Source organism: Periplaneta americana, chromosome 2, assembly GCF_040183065.1.
Source record: "Periplaneta americana isolate PAMFEO1 chromosome 2, P.americana_PAMFEO1_priV1, whole genome shotgun sequence".
NCBI lineage: Eukaryota > Metazoa > Arthropoda > Insecta > Blattodea > Blattidae > Periplaneta > Periplaneta americana.
In genome coordinates this window covers 183962410-183982203 of record NC_091118.1, presented here as the reverse complement: position 1 = coordinate 183982203, position 19794 = coordinate 183962410, and the positions used below count along the sequence as shown (strand labels likewise).

General features: G+C 36.7%; 1 protein-coding gene across 1 annotated transcript in view; it reads right to left on the bottom strand.

Annotated features, from left to right (window-relative positions):
- Positions 1-19794, bottom strand: part of LOC138695214 (cytochrome P450 4C1-like) — a 33026-nt gene that overhangs the window by 9597 nt on the left and 3635 nt on the right. The window contains exons 2-4 of the mRNA XM_069819674.1: positions 12383-12551; positions 6775-6881; positions 4590-4680 (exon numbers count right to left, since the gene is read on the bottom strand). Coding sequence (XP_069675775.1) covers positions 4590-4680; positions 6775-6881; positions 12383-12401 — 217 coding nt within the window. The 5' untranslated portion in view covers positions 12402-12551. The remainder of the gene's footprint in view (positions 1-4589; positions 4681-6774; positions 6882-12382; positions 12552-19794) is intronic.

The following is a 19794-nucleotide window of genomic DNA, read 5'->3' as shown; positions in this document are numbered from 1 at the left end:
ATGCATATGTTGTTGTTTAGTCAACTGTCCGAAGACAGGTTTCAACCTCATAAGTAACACCAATAAGGCATCACTCATGAGGCAACTAAGCCAGGAGATAATGGGGTAGGTTGGCCAGATCCTCTTCCCCGCCAATGCATACATCGCCGATTAGCTACATATTCCACTACTAATCAGACTTCAGATGCATACAAACAAGTGTTCTTCCTCTGACACAACTGCCTTATAAATATACATTATCAGCCAGACCCTCAATCATATAGGCCTAGCCACCAATTTCGTGAACTAGCCATCGTATTACAGAGGTTGGACAAAATTATATGAACACCCAGCTAATATTGTGTAGGACCGCCTTTGGCGTTGATAATAGCCTCAATCCTCCTGGGAAGAAATGCATACAAATCCTGTATGGCAGTCAGTGGGATTCTATACCATTCGTCGAACCAATTCCTTGAGATTTGTTGGAAGGTAACGGGCCCGTACTCTGATTTCTAATAGAGACCACAATGGCTCAATAATATTCAAATGAGGTGACTGTGCAGGCTAGGCAAGATGTGTAATTTCGTCCTCGTGCTCATGAAACCAATGTGGACAATTAAATAATAGGTAGAAAAGCGCAAAATATGCATATTTTGTGTGTTCGTTCCATGGATGCTTATTCACTACAGAAACTCGTTAGTGATTCGATTCTTAGTCTGCATGAGAGGGCGTGGTATCTTTCACAGGCACCTTCGCACAATTTACACACGTAATCTGCACTGGACTCATGGTAGCCTGTCGTTTTGCAGATCTTGAAATGAAAACCATGTACTGCGAAGCGTGTGTTGGTGTGTCTTGAGTTCGTAGTACGGTCTCTTCCACTCGTCGGACAGCATGGCCTCTCTTGTATAGAAGTCGCTCCATATTTGTGACCTCTTCGTTCGGAGTTCCTGTAGGAGATTCTCGTACTGGGCAGTGGACGGGAGCAGTAGTTGGTGTCTCAAATCTTCGATATAGAAGGGTTCCCTTGACATTTTGTAGCATAGTCGTGATGGAGCATATTTTGATATGGATAGGGCTCTTTTAATAAATGTTGCCTTCACTCGTTCTATGCGTTTTAGATTGTTCTTTGTAAGGTTCTCCCATATGATGTTCAGACCATATTGCAATATAGGGCTGATTTTGACTTTGAATAATGTCATGGCTGTCTCTAGCGATAATTTGCTTACATGCTGTACTTCATGCATTGCTTTTATAGCATGTATGGTTCTTTCATTTACATGTTGTGTATACGTATCCCCATGCGTCTGGAGGGTGATTCCTAAGTACTTGAATTGGGTTACATTTTGTAGTTCCCTGTGCTCCAGACGGAATGTATCTTCAGCTGCTATTCTTCCTCCTCGACGGAAGATCATGGATACGGTTTTGTCTACATTGATGGCTAATTCGTTCTCTCGGGCCCATATTGATAATTGGTCTAGCGAGGACTGAAGCTTTTGCCGTGATGTGGACGCTAGGGCCATGTCGTCGGCATATATATACATGCTGACTCCATCTAGCTTGTGGACAATTCCAGCTGTATGAATGGGATCATTATCATCCTGGAAGACGACGTCCCTTGCTGGGATCAATGATTGCCCACTGAATGGACTTGGTCACCTAAAATGACTTCGTAGACCTTGACATTTACCTTTCCTTTCATTGTGACATTAGGACTCGGTGAATGCTATGATATGACACCAGTGGTTCCCAACCGGTGTGCCGTGAAATTTTGGAATTGAAAAATACATTTTATGCCTTTTTTAAAAATAAAGCCCGGTTCAGACGGTGCGTGTTTCTGTGATGGATTCCAAGGTGGCAGCCGATGGGTAGCCTGCGTGGTCACTCGCCGGAAGTAATTGCGCTCTGGTGGCTCCGTGGATGGCTAGCTTGCTGGATTTCGAGGATAGGTTCCTTGCTATTTTTCGTGATGGTTTGCAGGCTGGAAACCAAAGATGATCATATAATATCACCACTGAAACCATGTCGCCATGTTCGTTGTTTTGCAACTAAACCTGTTTTTTTTCTATATTCTTTAGTTTCTAAGAAACAACAATTAAATATCGGACTTTAGCTGTTTTGCATTTATGGCTTAAATACTTTATTACGACATTTACTACTGTTAATATAGGACTTTAGTTGTTTTCCACTCACTGTTTAGTTTCTTTTTGACCATGAGTGTTGGCAACAGATGAAACAGCAGATGATTTTCCAATTTGAGCTGTGAAAACAGCCAGCTCCGTGTGAACAACTACCATCACCGTAGCCAACACGGGAGCCAGCAAGTGTGCACGCAGGACAGCCATCAGCGCAGCCACCTTGGAATCCATCACAGAAACTAGCACCGTCTGAACCAGGCTTAAGTCCCCATTCCCAAGCGCTCTACGTCATTGTGCCGTTTTTAAGCATGCAGATTAGTGTGCCCCTCTACAAACCATAGACCAGGTATGCTTATTCTCTGACTCGCGATTACGTTCTGTAATCACAACCTTCGAATGTAGAGCGTGCTGTTCCTCGTTCGAAGCTCGACGGATGACTGCGGAAGGCAATTCAAGTACTTAGTAACGTACGAACAGTGCGGGACAATGACAGAGTCAAAACCTTCTGTAAGCAAACGACATACACCATATTGTTTTGCGTTTGGTGTAATTACTATGTTGTAGACCTGGAAACTGACCGTGAACCAGAAGACACAGATTCAGATCTGCCAGCGCAAAATGGAGAGGAAAATCCTAGGACTCTCCCTCAGAGACAAGATTTCCAACACCAAAGATGACAAACACCAGAGACATGGCACACCAAGGGGAACGCCTGAAATGGAAATGGGGAGGCCACGTGTCGAGACTCCAAGGCTGCAGATGGGCGCATATTTCCACCACGTGGGACCCACGCATCGGGAGGCGAAACCGAGGAAGACCTGGGACCACATGGGCGGACTTCTTCAAGAGCCTAGCTGGACCCCTGTGGTCCAGAACAGCCAAGAACCGAGAAGAATGGAGATCGCTACAGTTTGCCAGTATCGAGTGAGAGTGCAAGTGTACACACACGAACGACGAACAAACTTATATACTCGTAGAACAGAACCTACCGTCATGCGGATTAGCTCACCGCATGATCTCTAAAGAGCTCCCCTTTTTAGGAGGCCATAGCCCTTCACGGGAAATCCAAAGGCTATTTCATTCATTCATTCATTCATTCATTCATTCAAGGTACTGTCAGGAATACTGCTGAGCAACATAAAATGACATTATACGCTCTGCCATCCAGAACATGCCGAAGTGACAGGGAAGCTGTTTTCTGTAATATGTATTCATATACCAACGTTGTTATTATTATTGTTACTATTGTTACTATTATTATTAATATTATTATTATTATTATTATTATTATTATTATTATTATTATTATTATTATTATTATTGGTGGTGGTGGTGGTGGTGGTGGTGGTAGTAGTATTGTTATTACTATTGTTAGGTATATTATTATTATTATTATTATTATTTCATTTCAACAGAAATACATGTTATGATAAAATAATTTTTCAGAGGCACTACAGTTTCAAGAATTGAAAGCACTTATGAAAGGCCAAACATTGAAGAGAGTCGAAGAATTCAGAGTCTATGTTTAGGAGCAAGTTATGTAGTGTGTTGGGAATTAGCTAAGGCACTAAAACCCTTCACGGATGGTGAACTTGTAAAGAGATGTATGGTACCGGTACCTGAACAAAATATAGTTAATTATATCTGTGTACTGGAACAAGTCAAATGTGAATTCACAGAACACAGATTTAGTGATTTTAGACGTATGGAAACTGATATTAATCTTTTTATTAATCCTTTCGTAGTAAATTTAGTACAATCCGTGAGAGTGCAGTTCGAGGACGAGTTAATTGATTTACAAAGCAATGTAGAATTCAGAACTAAATGCAGAGAATATGACTTGACAAGCATAAAGTATTAAAAAATTTAAAACACGAAATATCCCAAGATGGCCTTATTCGCTGCCACTATGTTAGCTACCTTTGCCTCGACATACGTGTGCGAAGAATTATTTTAGAGAATGAAAGTTGCTAAATCCAAACATAGATCCCGATTAACAGATGAGCATCTTCTGAGCCAGCTGCGCATTGAGTAAATTCCTTGGAAATAGATTTCCGATTACTTGCAGAAAAGAATCCACATGTTGAACAGACCGCAATGTATGGTGGAATATGAAAATAATATTATCTATGATATAATAATAATATCATATTACAGTGTATATTCTTTACTTTTTCAAATTCAGTTTATTATCCATATTTGTGAGATTATGAGAGCGATGCCACAGGCGGTGCTGCAACGTACAGTAGTTGCAGAGCCCAGATCGTATACTGTGTGTGTTATGCAGTGCAGCATCATCCGTGTAATCGGAGCTTTTACAATTTTGAGCATACCTGCCATAGACCTTCACAACTGAATCAGCGAAATGCTTTATATTATGTGACATATAAGCGGTGAGAATTCCACTCAAAAGGCAAACTGAATGTGCTGTAATTGTTAAACAACGTCTTTAGTTTTAATGCTAGATACCACCTTTACTTGTGAGTAGTCCATAACCCAGCCACGGCGTGAGGAAATTGTACCCAAATCCCTTTTCGATCTCTTTAGTGCTGCTGAGCAGAACCTGGAAATGTCATCAGTAGAGAAGAAAATGTTATTCCTCATATGACAATTATCTAATGTTTGCATCTCGCAATAGGCCTATATTTGGAAGTATTTCTAACTCCTCTTAATTATTGTCATTCAGAATAAAAATTATAATATTAAATTACACATATTCTTCCGTTACTCCTTAACTTTACATTATAACTGAAAAGATATTTAAAGAAAAATTGTGGTATATGAATTATTCTCGATAATATATAATAGCAATAAACAGGCAACAACAAAAGGCTATTATCATAGATCCAACTATACGCATGGAGAGAAATCTAAACCAAACTCACCAGGTTGATCATGAAAAGAGGGCCATTTATGAACCTTGTCTTCCCTACCTTAGTGCCAAGTATAACATCCCTCTCTTCAATTGGTCAGTGACAGGTTTATTTTTTGGTGCTCGGAGTTCTTTATCAAAATTTACATATTTTTTAAAATAATTATCATTATGATCTTTTGATATTCAAAAAATCATCTCGCAAATTCTTAAAGATTCCCTGCAGATTATACAATTTCATTTACACAACTCCGAAGGCCTTAATTAAGGATATGCTAATTTTAAATAAAATCTTTTATTTATAAGTATAATTTTAAAGTCAACTTCTAAGATTTTATTTTATAATTGATAATCAGCGGTGCTTAATTATTACATTTTATTTTTATAACAATACTCATATTTAATTAATTATATTTTTATTTGCTGTTAATTTCCGGATCCTCGTGATCATCCTTAATTAAGGCCGGACGATTTATTTCTCTCTCTCTCTATCTCTTATAACTCGGGAATATTTCAGAAATATGTTGTATTAAAATTACCTTCGGAGAGACCGAGACGTAGATGGGAAGATAATATTAAAATAGATTTGAGGGAGGTGGGATATGATTGCAGGGACTGGATTAATCTTGCTCAGGATAGGGACCGATGGTGGGCTTATGTGAGAGCGGCAATGAAGCTCCGGGTTCCTTAAAACCATTTGTAAGTAAGTAAGATTTTTAAATATGTTTAAATATGGTTGACATGATGCAGGGTACCTCGACAACAAACCTGATAAATTCGTCCCTCCTGTAAATTTTTGTTTTCTCGATGTATAGAACTGCTCTAAAGCTGACTGATGTTGTCTGAACCTCCAAAGTGATACCAATAGGGCATCACTTATGAGGAAACTAAGCCAGGAGAAACTCATTTTTCTGAAATGTTTGTGGTGCAAAGTTCCACTGTGTTTTGAGCATTTTTACAACGATTTCCACTACTGTGATCAGTACAGTGAGTAATTTCAGAGATGCTTACATTTTCTTATAATTTCTTCATTGACTGTTCTATATTCAATTTCATGAATATTATGTATTTGATGTCATTTTCATAACTTGTATTATTTAAGGAGATTTTGACAGTTCGGTACGCAGCTAGATGAAATTTATTGCCTGATATGTCTAGCATATAGCACTGTTTGAATTAGCTGTTACAGCTCTGAATTATTATTTTTTTTGTTTTACTTGGTTATTTAATGACGTTGTATCAACTATGAGGATATTTAGCGTCGATGGACTTGATGATAGCGAGATGATGCCGAGGATTCGCCATAGATTACCTGAAATTTGCCTTACGGTTGGAGAAAACCTCGAAAAAACCCAACCAGGTAATCAGCTCAAGCGGGAATCGAACCCGCGCCCGAGCGCAACTCCGGATCAGCAGGCAAGCGCTTTAACCGACCGAGTTACGCCGGTGGCTCCTCTGGATTGAAAAAAATAATAATAATCTCTAAAACTAAGCCCTTTCCGGATGTAGAAATTTATAGGAAGGTTTCTTATTTGAAATAGAATGTCTGGGAGAAAAATCGTTATGAAAATTCATTATCATTTGGTGAGGTTTCCTTGCTATAATAAAACGTATCGTGTTGAAATCTTCACTGCAATAGTTCTCAAGTAAGCGTAAATATTTTGGCACCGTATTTCAAAAATGAAAATGATCAAAATTGATCAAAACTCGACATCGCACCCTTTAATTGTCATTTTAGTTTGTAATTTATCCTTGTAGGAGCATGAATATTGAGCGTCAAATTACCTCTATATATTTTGGATTCCATATAAGAACATAAAGTTTCGTTCCCATTTGTATTTTGAATATATCTCCATACTTCAATGCTATGCGGTCTGTAACATACCAGTACTCTGAAAAGTGAAACAAAAGGTGATAAAAGCATTTAAATATGACTAGAATAAGAATAGTTTCCCAAGAAACTAGTTCGATTAATTAAAATGTGTCTCAGTGAAACATACAGCAGAGTCCGTATAGGTCATTTTCTATCTGATGCTTTTCCAATTCACTGCGGGCTAAAGCAGGGAGATGCACTATCACCTTTACTTTTTAACTTCGCTCTAGAATATGCCATTAGGAAAGTTCAGGATAACAGGCAGGGTTTGGAATTGAACGGGTTACATCAGCTTCTTGTCTATGCGGATGACGTGAATATGTTAGGAGAAAATACACAAACGATTAGGGAAAACACGGAAATTTTACTTGAAGCAAGTAGAGCGATCGGTTTGGAAGTAAATCCCGAAAAGACAAAGTATATGATTATGTCTCGTGACCAGAATATTGTACGAAATGGAAATATAAAAATTGGAGATTTATCCTTCGAAGAGGTGGAAAAATTCAAATATCTTGGAGCAACAGTAACAAATATAAATGACACTCGGGAGGAAATTAAACGCAGAATAAATATGGGAAATGCGTGTTATTATTCGGTTGAGAAGCTCTTATCATCCAGTCTGCTGTCGAAAAACCTGAAAGTTAGAATTTATAAAACAGTTATATTACCGGTTGTTCTTTATGGTTGTGAAACTTGGACTCTCACTCTGAGAGAGGAACATAGGTTCAGGGTGTTTGAGAATAAGGTGCTAAGGAAAATATTTGGGGCTAAGCGGGATGAAGTTACAGGAGAATGGAGAAATTTACACAACACAGAACTGCACGCATTGTATTCTTCACCTGACATAATTAGAAACATTAAATCCAGACGTTTGAGATGGGCAGGGCATGTAGCACGTATGGGCGAATCCAGAAATGCATATAGAGTGTTAGTTGGGAGACCGGAGGGAAAAAGACCTTTAGGGAGGCCGAGACGTAGATGGGAGGATAATATTAAAATGGATTTGAGGGAGGTGGGGTGTGATGATAGAGACTGGATTAATCTTGCACAGGATAGGGACCGCTGGCGGGCTTATGTGAGGGCGGCAATGAACCTTCGGGTTCCTTAAAAGCCATTTGTAAGTAAGTAAGTAAGTAAGAATAACAACCAATTTCCTGATAAATTCTGTGGTGTTTGGGTAAAGGGAGATAAGTCATAAAAATTAGTTCGGGGATAAATGAAAGTTAAACTTGGAACCTTTATTACAAATAATTTTCTACACAAATAAAACACATCAACTGCTAGTATTCTTTGATTTTTGCACACTCACTTGTATAATTTAACTTGTGTGTTCATCTGGGTAACAAAATTCCATCTGCAGAAAAAAATGACTTATACCCCTTGACCCGAACACCACAGAATTGTTTACATTCCATGGAATTTATTGTACTAGTTCATGACGCATCTTGTATTGCTTAAAATTGTGAGTTGCGCAAGAGAAGTTTACTTGTTTAATATAAACAGCCGTGGAACTTGAAAATTGCATAGGCTATATGCCACTTGCTTATGCGAAATCTGTAAGTTGCTTATAATTTCAAAGTGACATCGTCTTCATAGCTAAATAGACGGAATTGAAAGTGGATTAAAATTTTAGATAATTTTATTTTTGTGGAGAAGAATTTTCGCCGATTGCGATATTAGACTCATAGCCCTGAACTCCTTACATTTTTTGGCATAATTTATCTTCGATATTGGAAGCAACACTGTCTCCATAAAATCTTCAGGCCAGCCGCCTTTCTCATATATTTCGTTGCATAATGATAGAATTTCCTTCTTGTCTTCATCCAAGCATTTCACTAGTTCAGTAGGGATTCCATCAATTCCTGTTGCTTTCCCATTCTTCATTTCCCTAAGCGTAGTTCAACTTCTTCCCTTACAATAGGAAATCCTTTCTCGTCTTCTGATACGGGTGCTTCGTCTTCTATAGCCAAGTCATCTGGACGATTCCCTGTCTCATATACAGTAACTCTACTGCATATTTCAACCATCTGTTCAGCATTCCTGGTCTGTCTGTTATGTCATTTCCGATTTCGTCCTCTATCAACCACATGAGGCTTTGCTATTCTTATTTGTGAAGTCCAAACATTTTACTTCGCGATACATTAAATCATATCTTCCTTTTTTCTCTAGATTCTCTATTTCTTTGCATTTCTCTTTCATCCAGTCTTCTTTCTTTGTTGATGTTTTTCCATTTTCTCCTTTCCTCCATCTTCTCCAACATTTTCCATGTGACCCAAGGTTTCTTAATTCTCACACCTTCTGTTATCCTATTGTTTCTTTTGTTGTTGTCTATTCTCAGGTGTGGATTCTAATGTAGCGGTTTTCTCTTGAAAATTTGCTTCAAATTTTCTTCTTTCCTCTTCATTCTTCAGTTTTTTCATGTTCAATTTCTTCGTCACTTGTCTTCCTCTTATCTTCTTCAGACGAATATCAACTTCGCCTATCAGGAGGACATGATCTGAGTTAATATCTGCTCCTGGTAAAGTATTCGCATCTTTAAGCAATTTCGGAATCTTTCCTGTACTAGTATGTAATCTATCTAGTATCTGCTTTAGTCCCTTGGGCATGTCCATGTGTATGGAAAGTTAAGGGTCATCACAACTTCTCTAAAAATTTATGCTACATTTGAAGAGTCCACTGCAAGAATGATGGATGTCACTTTCTTGTCGAAAATGAATCAAGACTGTCAATGCGTAGCTTAAGACATATAGAATGTACATAGAGAGTTATATGGCATTAACACTGATAGTCATTGTCCAGTAATGATCGGAAAATCACAGTTAAGCTTTGAGCGCTAATCATTTCAAACTTTCAATTGCTTCTCCTGCAAAATGTATTCCAAATGACATCCATCATTCTTGCAGTGGACTCTTCATATGCAGTTTCTTGGGGTGCTGAATCTTAAGCTAAGCGCCGTCTTAATATCTGCATGGAAATATCATATGTACTCGTACTTCGGTACATTAATAGTACATTATGCAACGAGCCTATAATGAAGGTAATTAAGAAGTGAGTATGGGTATTTATGAAACGAGCGCAAGCGAGTTTCATTATTTTCATACGAGCTTCTTAATTACCATTATAGGCGAGTGTCATACGACTTTTTATGCTCGACCATATTGCTAACTTGATATTATTAATTTTATTTGTATCTGAACTTGAGCAATGTTCCGTATGTTGTGAGATGTGCGCAGACGCGAAAGTATTGATTTTTTCCGAGGAACAGATGTCCACATTGACCTTGCTAGGCCATAAGAACCTACAGAGATAACATTCAAATTAAATTAGACATTGAAAAACGAGATGACAAATTGAATTTATTTGAATATTATTTACAATTAACGCTAATTATTATAGTAACAGAACATAACCTTCTGCGACAGTATTGGATTTCCGTGACTTTTCGCTAATTCTCTTTCGATTGCATTTCCGAGAATAATCGATACTTGCGGTTTTATAACTGTAGAAAGCTGACCTGTCATTGGCTGAACAGTTGTAACCTGAGTCGTCATTGGCTGAAAGACCTGACCTATAATGAGTAGGTGTACTTTAATGACATGCATTAAAGGTCTGCTACCAGGTGTATAATTACTACATTTCGGCATGGTCGAGCATAAAATAATATATATGGTATGCGTAAATCACTTCGTGATTTAAGACGGCGCTTATTCCGTCGGATCCCGGCCAACTAGTCACTCATAACGAGTGCACCTCAGCACATGTGTGGACTTCAGTCCTACGTTGATAGACATCTATGACGTAGTGCAGAGGGCGGCCACTAGAGGGAACCCAAGAGTTGGAACTTAAACTGAGACGATTCTGTCCGGCGCCGGGGTGGGTATCCGGTGTGGCTTAGTGGATAAAGTATCAGCACGTAGAGCTGAAAACCCGGGTTCAAATCCCGGAGCAGGAGAGGGTTTTTCTCCGTTCCATTACTCTTTCATCTTAGTATACCCAGTCTGCTGACCAAGAAGCATGCACAACTCTCTCAGATCTCCACAGATCATCCAGTTATGATTTTTATATTTTATCTTTGTAAGAACGAGTTCAAGATTCTCATAAATTTCTTTAAGGTGTATAGAATGACCCAACAGATAACGAAGCATACTTGTTGCCATTGAGCAAAAGCACTGATCACTGCCTTCAGACTTCTTTTGGAGGAAGCAATAAAAGTCTCCATTCATAGACTTCGTACTGAACGTTAAACTTTTGTATCAAACCAGGAATATCACTGCAGTGTACTAAGACACTCTCTTGTGAAAAGTAGAAAGTAAATTCCTCTTCTCTTCTCCTGCACCAATAAAGAAATGTGCCTGGTGTCAGAAAATTCATTTTTTTTTATTCCGTAGTTTAAGAGCTCACCTTTTTCCTTGAGTAATCCTAAATCTCCTACTAAATCATTGAATTCAAACTATTAAACTCTTCAGGACTTTCACTTTCTACATCACACAGCCTTTTAGATTATTTTTCTGATGCTCATGAACAACTTCATACAAAATTTTACATTAGAGCAGTAGGTTATGGATGCATCAAAATCACCAGTATATTAATACTATAAAACATGAAATATAATTTTGTGTAAGAATACTGCGTGATGTGTCATTTTTATGTCATTTATGGATCCAGAACACAAAAATACATAAAGGACAGCTAACTCTTTTTTTTTTTTAATTTTTTCATCGCAGGCCTGTGATTATTAGTCTGCACAATATAATTAAAACTTTCAAGAGACAAAGATAACGCACATGATTCCTATCTTTCTTAGAAATGAGACAACACTGAGGGTATCCGGAAATAAATGCCATGGAGCTCAATGATAGCGTACTGGGCTTTATGTTGGACAATCCCGTGATCCAGAAAACACAGGATACTCCGGTTCCCTGTGACATCCCAGCAATTCTCCATAATTATAATTCATTACGAATGTAGACCTACTGCCTGTGCTGTATTCTGGATAGTCCCTAGAGACTAAGTGGTCTGCTCTTCCCGGCACTAGCGACGTCTATGAGCGACGAGCGTAAAGTGAGGCGGATAACGACAATTTGAGGGTCTGATAATTGAATCAGGATTTTGCAAAAGGAACCAAGTCCATTTTTTTTTTTTTTTTTTGCAAATTGAGTTTTTACCCGTTTCTGGTTCTCCAAACACTCTTCTTGGATTTCAGCATTAAAAGGAACCAAGTTCTATAGAATGTACACATTTAAATTGTGTATCAACATGTTTGGACTGTTAAACATCCAGATCCATAAAAAAAAAGGTTTTGTGTTGTTTTCTTAAGATTTACTTTTTCGGACTTGGTCACTTTTGCAAATTCCTGATTCTGTAGAAAAGTAAAGTTCAGGAATTAGCCGTCACAGTGTTTCTCTTATCCACGACACTTCAGAGTATGAAAGAATACATCTTACTAAAAAAAATGTACCAATATTTTGTCAGTGTATAGGCCTGTAGTCACCAAAGTAATAAGATACATTCATATCTTACCTTTTGAATTACAGCCCATTTGCAACAAATTGCCCAGTATGGGAATAGGTTTTGGTCCAGGAATCGACGCTGTAATTTCTAATACTTCCTTCGTGCTGAATCGGTAATGCAAGTACAGTATAATGCAAGTAAAGCCGCCAGGACGAAGCTGAGCGCTATGATCAACATCCTGTGGAATTATAAATCACCATTTGCAGTTCATTTACAGTAAATATAGTGACAACATAAGCAAACCAATATTGCAAAAACTTCATCATCATCAGGATCATTATCATGATCGTCGTCGTCGTAACGTAGTACAGGGACATCATTTTATTTTTACTTGCATTTTTATTGTACCTGCATTTCTGAATCTACTTCACTCCCACCCCTTCACTAATGTCCTTGCTCCCGTCAGACACACAAATTTACGGCCGCTGTTGCATTCGAAGTCTTCAAGCAGAGAAGTAAACACTGCAGTGTATAGGGTGTTTCATAAATATGATTGCGTTTTCTATAGAAGAAAGAACCTATATTAATAATATCGTACTAAAAATTATATTCAAGAAACGATAAATTCAATTTCAGAGAATATTCTTCAAAATGTTTTTAATAATATGCGTACTGAATTGAAGCCTGCATTGTAATGAGCGGCAACCATTTTCAGCAACTTGTTTAAAAATTCAGATTAGCTTTTTTTGAATTGAGGTGGCTAGAAGCAAAGAAATGCTAGTGACATTTGTAATAACATGAGTTAAGTGCATCCAGTGTAAGCAAAAGTATCTAAAATTTTAGTCGCAAAGGGATATTTTAATCGCATCACACATTAAAATTTAAATAAAAATTTCACCGATTTTACGAAAGCTTAAATATTTAAACCCCATTTTCACAAAAGTAACTTAAGTGCACTTACAGCCCTTTACTTATGACCCCCTCAATTTAAATGCACTCTCTATATTGTATGTTAACATCAATAATTAATATGCTAAATAAAGTAGACATTACATAACGAACATAGCCGCCTGAGTTTAAAAAAAATGTTACTACTCTACTGTATTTTGATAAATTCCGTAAAAGTGATGATCAAACTGAAAATCGTAATATCGTATTTCCCTACAACATAAATGAATACACTACTTTTCTCTCCTCCTATACCTAATAAAATGATTCTTTTACATATTGCACTAGCAACATCAAACTCCTGTAATGGAAGGGGGCAACAGTGTTTCCGAGTATAGCCAGGTTAATGTTAAAAATGTTGGTAAAAATAAAGTGATGTCCCTGTATAAAGAATTGTAAGTTTATAACAAATTGGTCTATTCTTCATTCACAAGGGAGCTTTCCGAAATCTTGTCGGAACGCAGGATTTAAAAGGTCCTATACAAATAAATAGTCTTTATCATTGTCAGGAATGATCATTATTTAGGAGAAATTGAGGACAGTTTTCACAAAACTCAACAAACGCCACTTTAAAAATTTTACAGGAAACTTTTTTTTTTTTTTTTTTTAGTTTATTCTCAGACCTTTGATACTGTAATGCTGAAACAAAAAATAGACATTGTTTTTCTTTCAGATATGCATTAGTTATTGATTTAAAGTGCAAGTATTATTGTTATCTTATTTATTTGGAAAAAAAATGTGACAAAAGTTAAGAATTTAAAAAAAAACTCAACATATCCACTTGTTTAAATGCACATACCTTAAAATGTTTAATTATTCTTCATTCGCAGCTGGTAGAATTCTCATCAAAATCGTTAATTCGTATTTTAAAATAATGCTAAAGTACTGCTGAGTTAAAAAACAGTTAATTGAACACAATGAAACCTAATTTCACGTTTTTTTTTCCAAAATTTGTTACTGTCTTACAGGAACTCTTTATTTGCATGAATTAAATATTTTTATTTGTGCAATACATTAACCAAATCACTGAAAATCAAAATCGTGCAGAATAATCTCAGTGCAGTGGTTCATCATAATCCATTCCATTGTAAGAATATTTGGCACATCTCTTTAAAACTTTGTGATAAAATACCTTGCTCTCTTACGAATTATTATTATGGAAATAATGAGTTATTTCTATAATGATAATTCGTAAGAGAGCTAGGTATTCTATCAGTCAGTAAGTAAGTAGGACTAATAGAAGTTCAAGTGTTTAAACCAAGGAAGACAAGTGCTTCTGTAATGTCTAAAGCACCTGACCTTCCACTGGTAAACCATGTCAGCAAAAACAAAGCTAATGATGTGAGAAAGTTAATCTCACATCATTAGCTTTGTTTTTGCTGACATGGTTCACCAGTGGAAGGTCAGGTGCTTTAGACATTACAGAAGCACTTGTCTTCCTTGGTTTAAACACTTGAACTTCTATTACTTACTTACTGGCTTTTAAGGAACCCGGAGGTTCATTACCGCCCTCACATAAGCCCGCCATTGGTCTCTATCCTGAGCAACATTAATCCAGTATCTACCATCATATCCCACTTCCCTCAGATCCATTTTAATATTATCTTCCCATCTACGTCTCGGCCTCCCAAAAGGTCTTTTTCCCTCCGGCCTCCCAACTTACACTCTATATGCATTTCTGGATTCACCCATACGTGCTACATGCCCAGCCCATCTCAAACGTCTGGATTTAATGTTCCTAATTTTATCAGGTGAAGAATACAATGCGTGCAGTTCTGTGTTGTGTAACTTTCTCCATTCTCCTGTAACCTCATCCCTCTTAGCCCCAAATATTTTCCTAAGAACCTTATTCTCAAACACACTTGAACTTCTATTGGTACAGAAAAATATTCCTTGTACATAACACTTTACGTGATTCTTGCAAATTTTTTGGTACGTAAGTACCCTCATCTCTGACATTTTAAATGGTAGTTTGGCTTTTACAATATTTTTTGCCATCGATTTTGAATCATAAGTATGTCAGTCTTTGCCCAAAACTTTTACGTCCCCAAACATTGCCTTAATTTGATAATACTCTGATGGCAGTGTGGTGTATTCATTTGTTCTCAGCTCTTTCTCTGTCAATCGAAACACATGGTCCGGAGGCATGTACCTTTCCAAGGATACAAAAGAAATGTTTAATTTCTTTAAAACTTCAAAGCTTTCCAGATAACCAACAAGCATAGAAATCATTATGCAATTTTTATTCTGAGACCCACAAGAATCTGAAAACAATCGAAGAGTTAAATTTCAGGATTTTTTTTGTGAGTAAACATTTTTTTCTAAATTATCTATGTAATTCTTCAATGTCGTAATAACATAACTGTCACTTTTCTAAACATAGCAGCACATAGGCCTGCTGGGAAATCTTCTCCATTTCCACCTCTTACGAAATATGAAATAGACACAAATCTTTCCAGCCTTTTGAAGTCTTTCTACACCGTTTAGGTCAGGGTTGGGCAGAATTATGCACACTGTGCTTGCACGGTGTACTACGAGAGAAGTGTGCTTATAGAGTGCACGAAAACCGGTTTATTCAAGTTGCGGTACGTACTGTATGTTTCAAAAGAAAATGTTATTCTACCAAACTAGATAAGAACACAAAGTAATGAAACACTTCCTTAAACACAAAACAAAACATGTCTGTTGCACATTAATTCATATTACTCAATTTCTCAAGATTTGAAGAAACTGTATTAGCACAAGCTATGCGAAGAACTGCCGTTAAAAGCCCATCATTTCTTGTTTGAGATTTATTTTCGTAATAGAAAATAACTGTTCACATCTATAAGTGGAACCAAATAAACACAAAACTTTCTCACACAGGTTTTTCAGATTGGGAAAGCGTTCTCTTGGGAATCCGTCATAAAACTGCATAAGACTCGACCTTGAATCATATTTCGCTCGCATCTCTCGATCACATCGCAGGTCAATCAATTCACACTATAATGAAGGGAGGACGTTATCAATAATTAGTTGCAGTGGCGGCTCGTGCCTTTCTTGAATGGGTGTTCACAAAACAATATGAGTAATGAACACACTGATATATTCTCGTATAGCTGAATCACACGTCAGAGATAAACGTGTTCTAATATGCATGCACCAAATCTACGCATATGAAACCAAAATTAAAACCATTAAACAAGAGTAGAGTAAAATTAATTCATAGGACTCATCTTCACTGCTGTTGTAGATGGTGTTGAAGATCTAGATTTATTTGTAGAGAAACTCTATGCGACTAATTTTGAGAGATGCAAACTTATCAATAACTTGATTATTGAAGTCTCTAATGTTGTTAACAAGTTTTTTTCCACTGCCAACATAGCCAATGTACTTAATCGGTCTTCTGTCATGGTGTTACGGAGGAATGTTTTAATCCTCTTTTAATTTAACACACAATTTCACACACGTCCATTTCCAAACTTCAAGTGTTACTGTTTCAACTCTCAGTACGCACCAATGCATCTTGTATTTTACTTACTTTGCTGAACAAAAGACAACAGAATCAGCCCCCGCGCATAATTTGAAAAGAAAGAGTAAAGAGAGAAAACGAGGAAAGAGGGAGAAAGGTACAGGATGCCAGACCCAAGAGGAACGGAGCATCTCTCTTTCTCTGTCACTAGCACATTGAGATTTGTGCGAGGCAGAGCTATTGTAACCAATGTAACAAACCAGAAAATATTCTCGCCTCAGGCTATTCCACCCTGCTAGAGAAAAATTGTGCGAGCTGCTGTCAACCTGTCCAATGGAGATTTAAAGACACACGACACACGAATGGGACATTCTCTCGAGACGAAAAACGTAGGAACGTCATTGCACATTGGAAAGTAATAGATGTACCGGTAATAATATTAATACAGTAATACGTATGATTATTTTTGGTTTTAAGGTGTTCACATGCTCCTGTGCTCATATAGAGGAACCGCCGCTGATTAGTTGGAATCAGAACATGTAGCAAAAATACGCAAATTCATTTCCAGGAAATCTAAATCGTGGAACCTTAATTTAAATTACTCTAATAGACCGGATAGAATACATGCGTACATTTCGAAATTTTCATTGTTCAAAATTCTATGCGCTTAGATAAGGATGGGAAATGATATATTTCGCCCTTTTGCATTTGACGCATCCATAACAGCAATTTCTCCTTAAAAGCTGCAATTCTATCTGCAAATTGTGTATTAAGAATTTCTTTTCCCTAAAGTCTTAAATTCAGCTCATTTAAAAGCTGTAAGATCTGTTATAGCTGCTGGCACACTACAGCGCTCGCACTTGGAATTCCTCGTGCGCACGGAGGGCAAATGCACTCAAACGCCCATCGCTGGTTTAGGTAGATCAACTTTCATATGTCTTAGCAAAAAATTATCCTGTTCAACTTTCGTGCTATTTCTGTATAAATTGTCTCGAAAATTAATTAGGTCATTTAAGCAGAAAGAACCTGCAGCACGTAACACACAACCAAATACCAACAGGTACTCCGCGCACTAACTAAAAGTAGGTTTACGTCATAGTCTCGAAGACGCGAATCAAAGATGAACATCACTGCTTTAAACACAACAGTACTTTCTTCCAAGTAAAGAACAGGGTAGAGAAAAAAAAATTGTGCGAGATCGTGCGTATTTGCTTGCTTTCCGCACAAAACCAATACACGGTAAGTGTGAAATACCACATTCAGTATTCCCAACGTAACACACATAACAATTTAATTATAAATTGGAAACTTACCACTGCAATTTCACCTAAATTGCACTGTTAATTATTGTTTTTAAATATTTGCAAAAATTAAGTAAGCTCTACTACTCCACAAAAGTTATTGCATTCCTGATGCAAGTAACATTAAGGAAGCCGTGAAAAAATCTACAAGATTCCAGATGCCGATGTTATTACTGCAATATGTTATATAAATAATATTGTTAAAATATTAAAATGAAAAATAAATCATTACATAACCTTACCGTTTGTTTTAAGTTCGCATTTATAGACTGGGAGAAAAAAAAGACAGACGTATATCACGGCCTGCTGGAGTATAGTAAACACAGAAAACATTTTATAGCAACAATGTTGAAGATAGATATTTTGGTATTCCAAAGTTGCCGTCATTAAACAGAAACCAAGATGGAGATTTCATTGCAACTAATTGGAAATTCCTCTTTCAGGTATGTAATAAACGATCTTCGCACAAAATAATGTACGATACACGAGCGGTATGTTTGTTTTCATGTTCTCGGAAATTAAAAAAGCTCAACTACTTTTCGCTTTTTCAATCTTTTCCTCGACCATGAAAACGTCAACATACCGCTCTTGTAACGCATATTACTATTCTTGCTTAGTTCCAAGTATGAATATAAGCATCATGTACGATTAATATTTATATTAATCAGTTAGCCTCCAACAATAATTTATGTCACTGTAGAAACGTTCCATCCTGATGTTACTATTAATAAAGTATTAATCTATATTAATAATAAATCTGTAACCTAAATTATTCTTGCAATTTTCGCTTTTCCAAAAATAATTGGTGTTAACATGTATAATTAACCATCCTGAGACCGAAAATCACATTAAAAAAATTTTTTTTTGTATATCTGTCTGTCTGTCTGGATGTTTGTTACCTTTTCACGCGATAATGGCTGAACAGATTTCTATGAAAATTGGAATGTAAATTAAGTTCATTCTAAGTTAGATTTTAGGCTATATGGCATTCAAAATACTTTATTTAAAAGGGGATTATAAGAGGACCTGAATTAAATAAATCGAAATATCTCGTTTATTATCGATTTTCATTAAAATGTTACATAACAAAAGTTTATTTAAAAATTATTTCCGATAAGTTTTATTCCATGTAAAATTTTGATAGGACTGATATTTAACGAGATACGAGAGTTTTAAAATAACAATACGTTCTATCACCGCCGCCTCAGACTAATAGGCTATAATGAAATGAAAACAAATGACGCCGTCTATTTAAGGCGGCCTTGCACATAACAAACGAAGAATATTATTCATTTAACACTATTTTTATACGACTATATTTCTATTCTATGGTGGGAATATATAAATGTTTATCAATATTAATATACAGAGAATGTTTGTGTGTTTGTATGAAGTGATCTCAGAAGCTAATTAACCTGTTTTGATAATTCCTTCACGATTTGAAATTTGTAGTTTCTCTAGATGGATTTAATGCTATATGAGGATTGAGGTAAGATTAAAATAGATCTTTACGCACAGAAAACTTGATATTATGTCGAAATATTTTATAACTTGATTATTTAAACTTTATTTGGTCCACATAAAATACTCTAATGGAACAACTGGATAATACCCACGGCAGAGCAATGTCGATAGTCGACGTTACTCGCTGGCCACTAGTCACCAGGCCGTACCGAGCCGTGCCAAACAAAACACAATCGAAATGGTGGTAGTAAAATTCGCTACTATATTCTTAAATAATTCACTGCATTAGTCAAGTGCAAGACTCCTGGCTTCTGTTG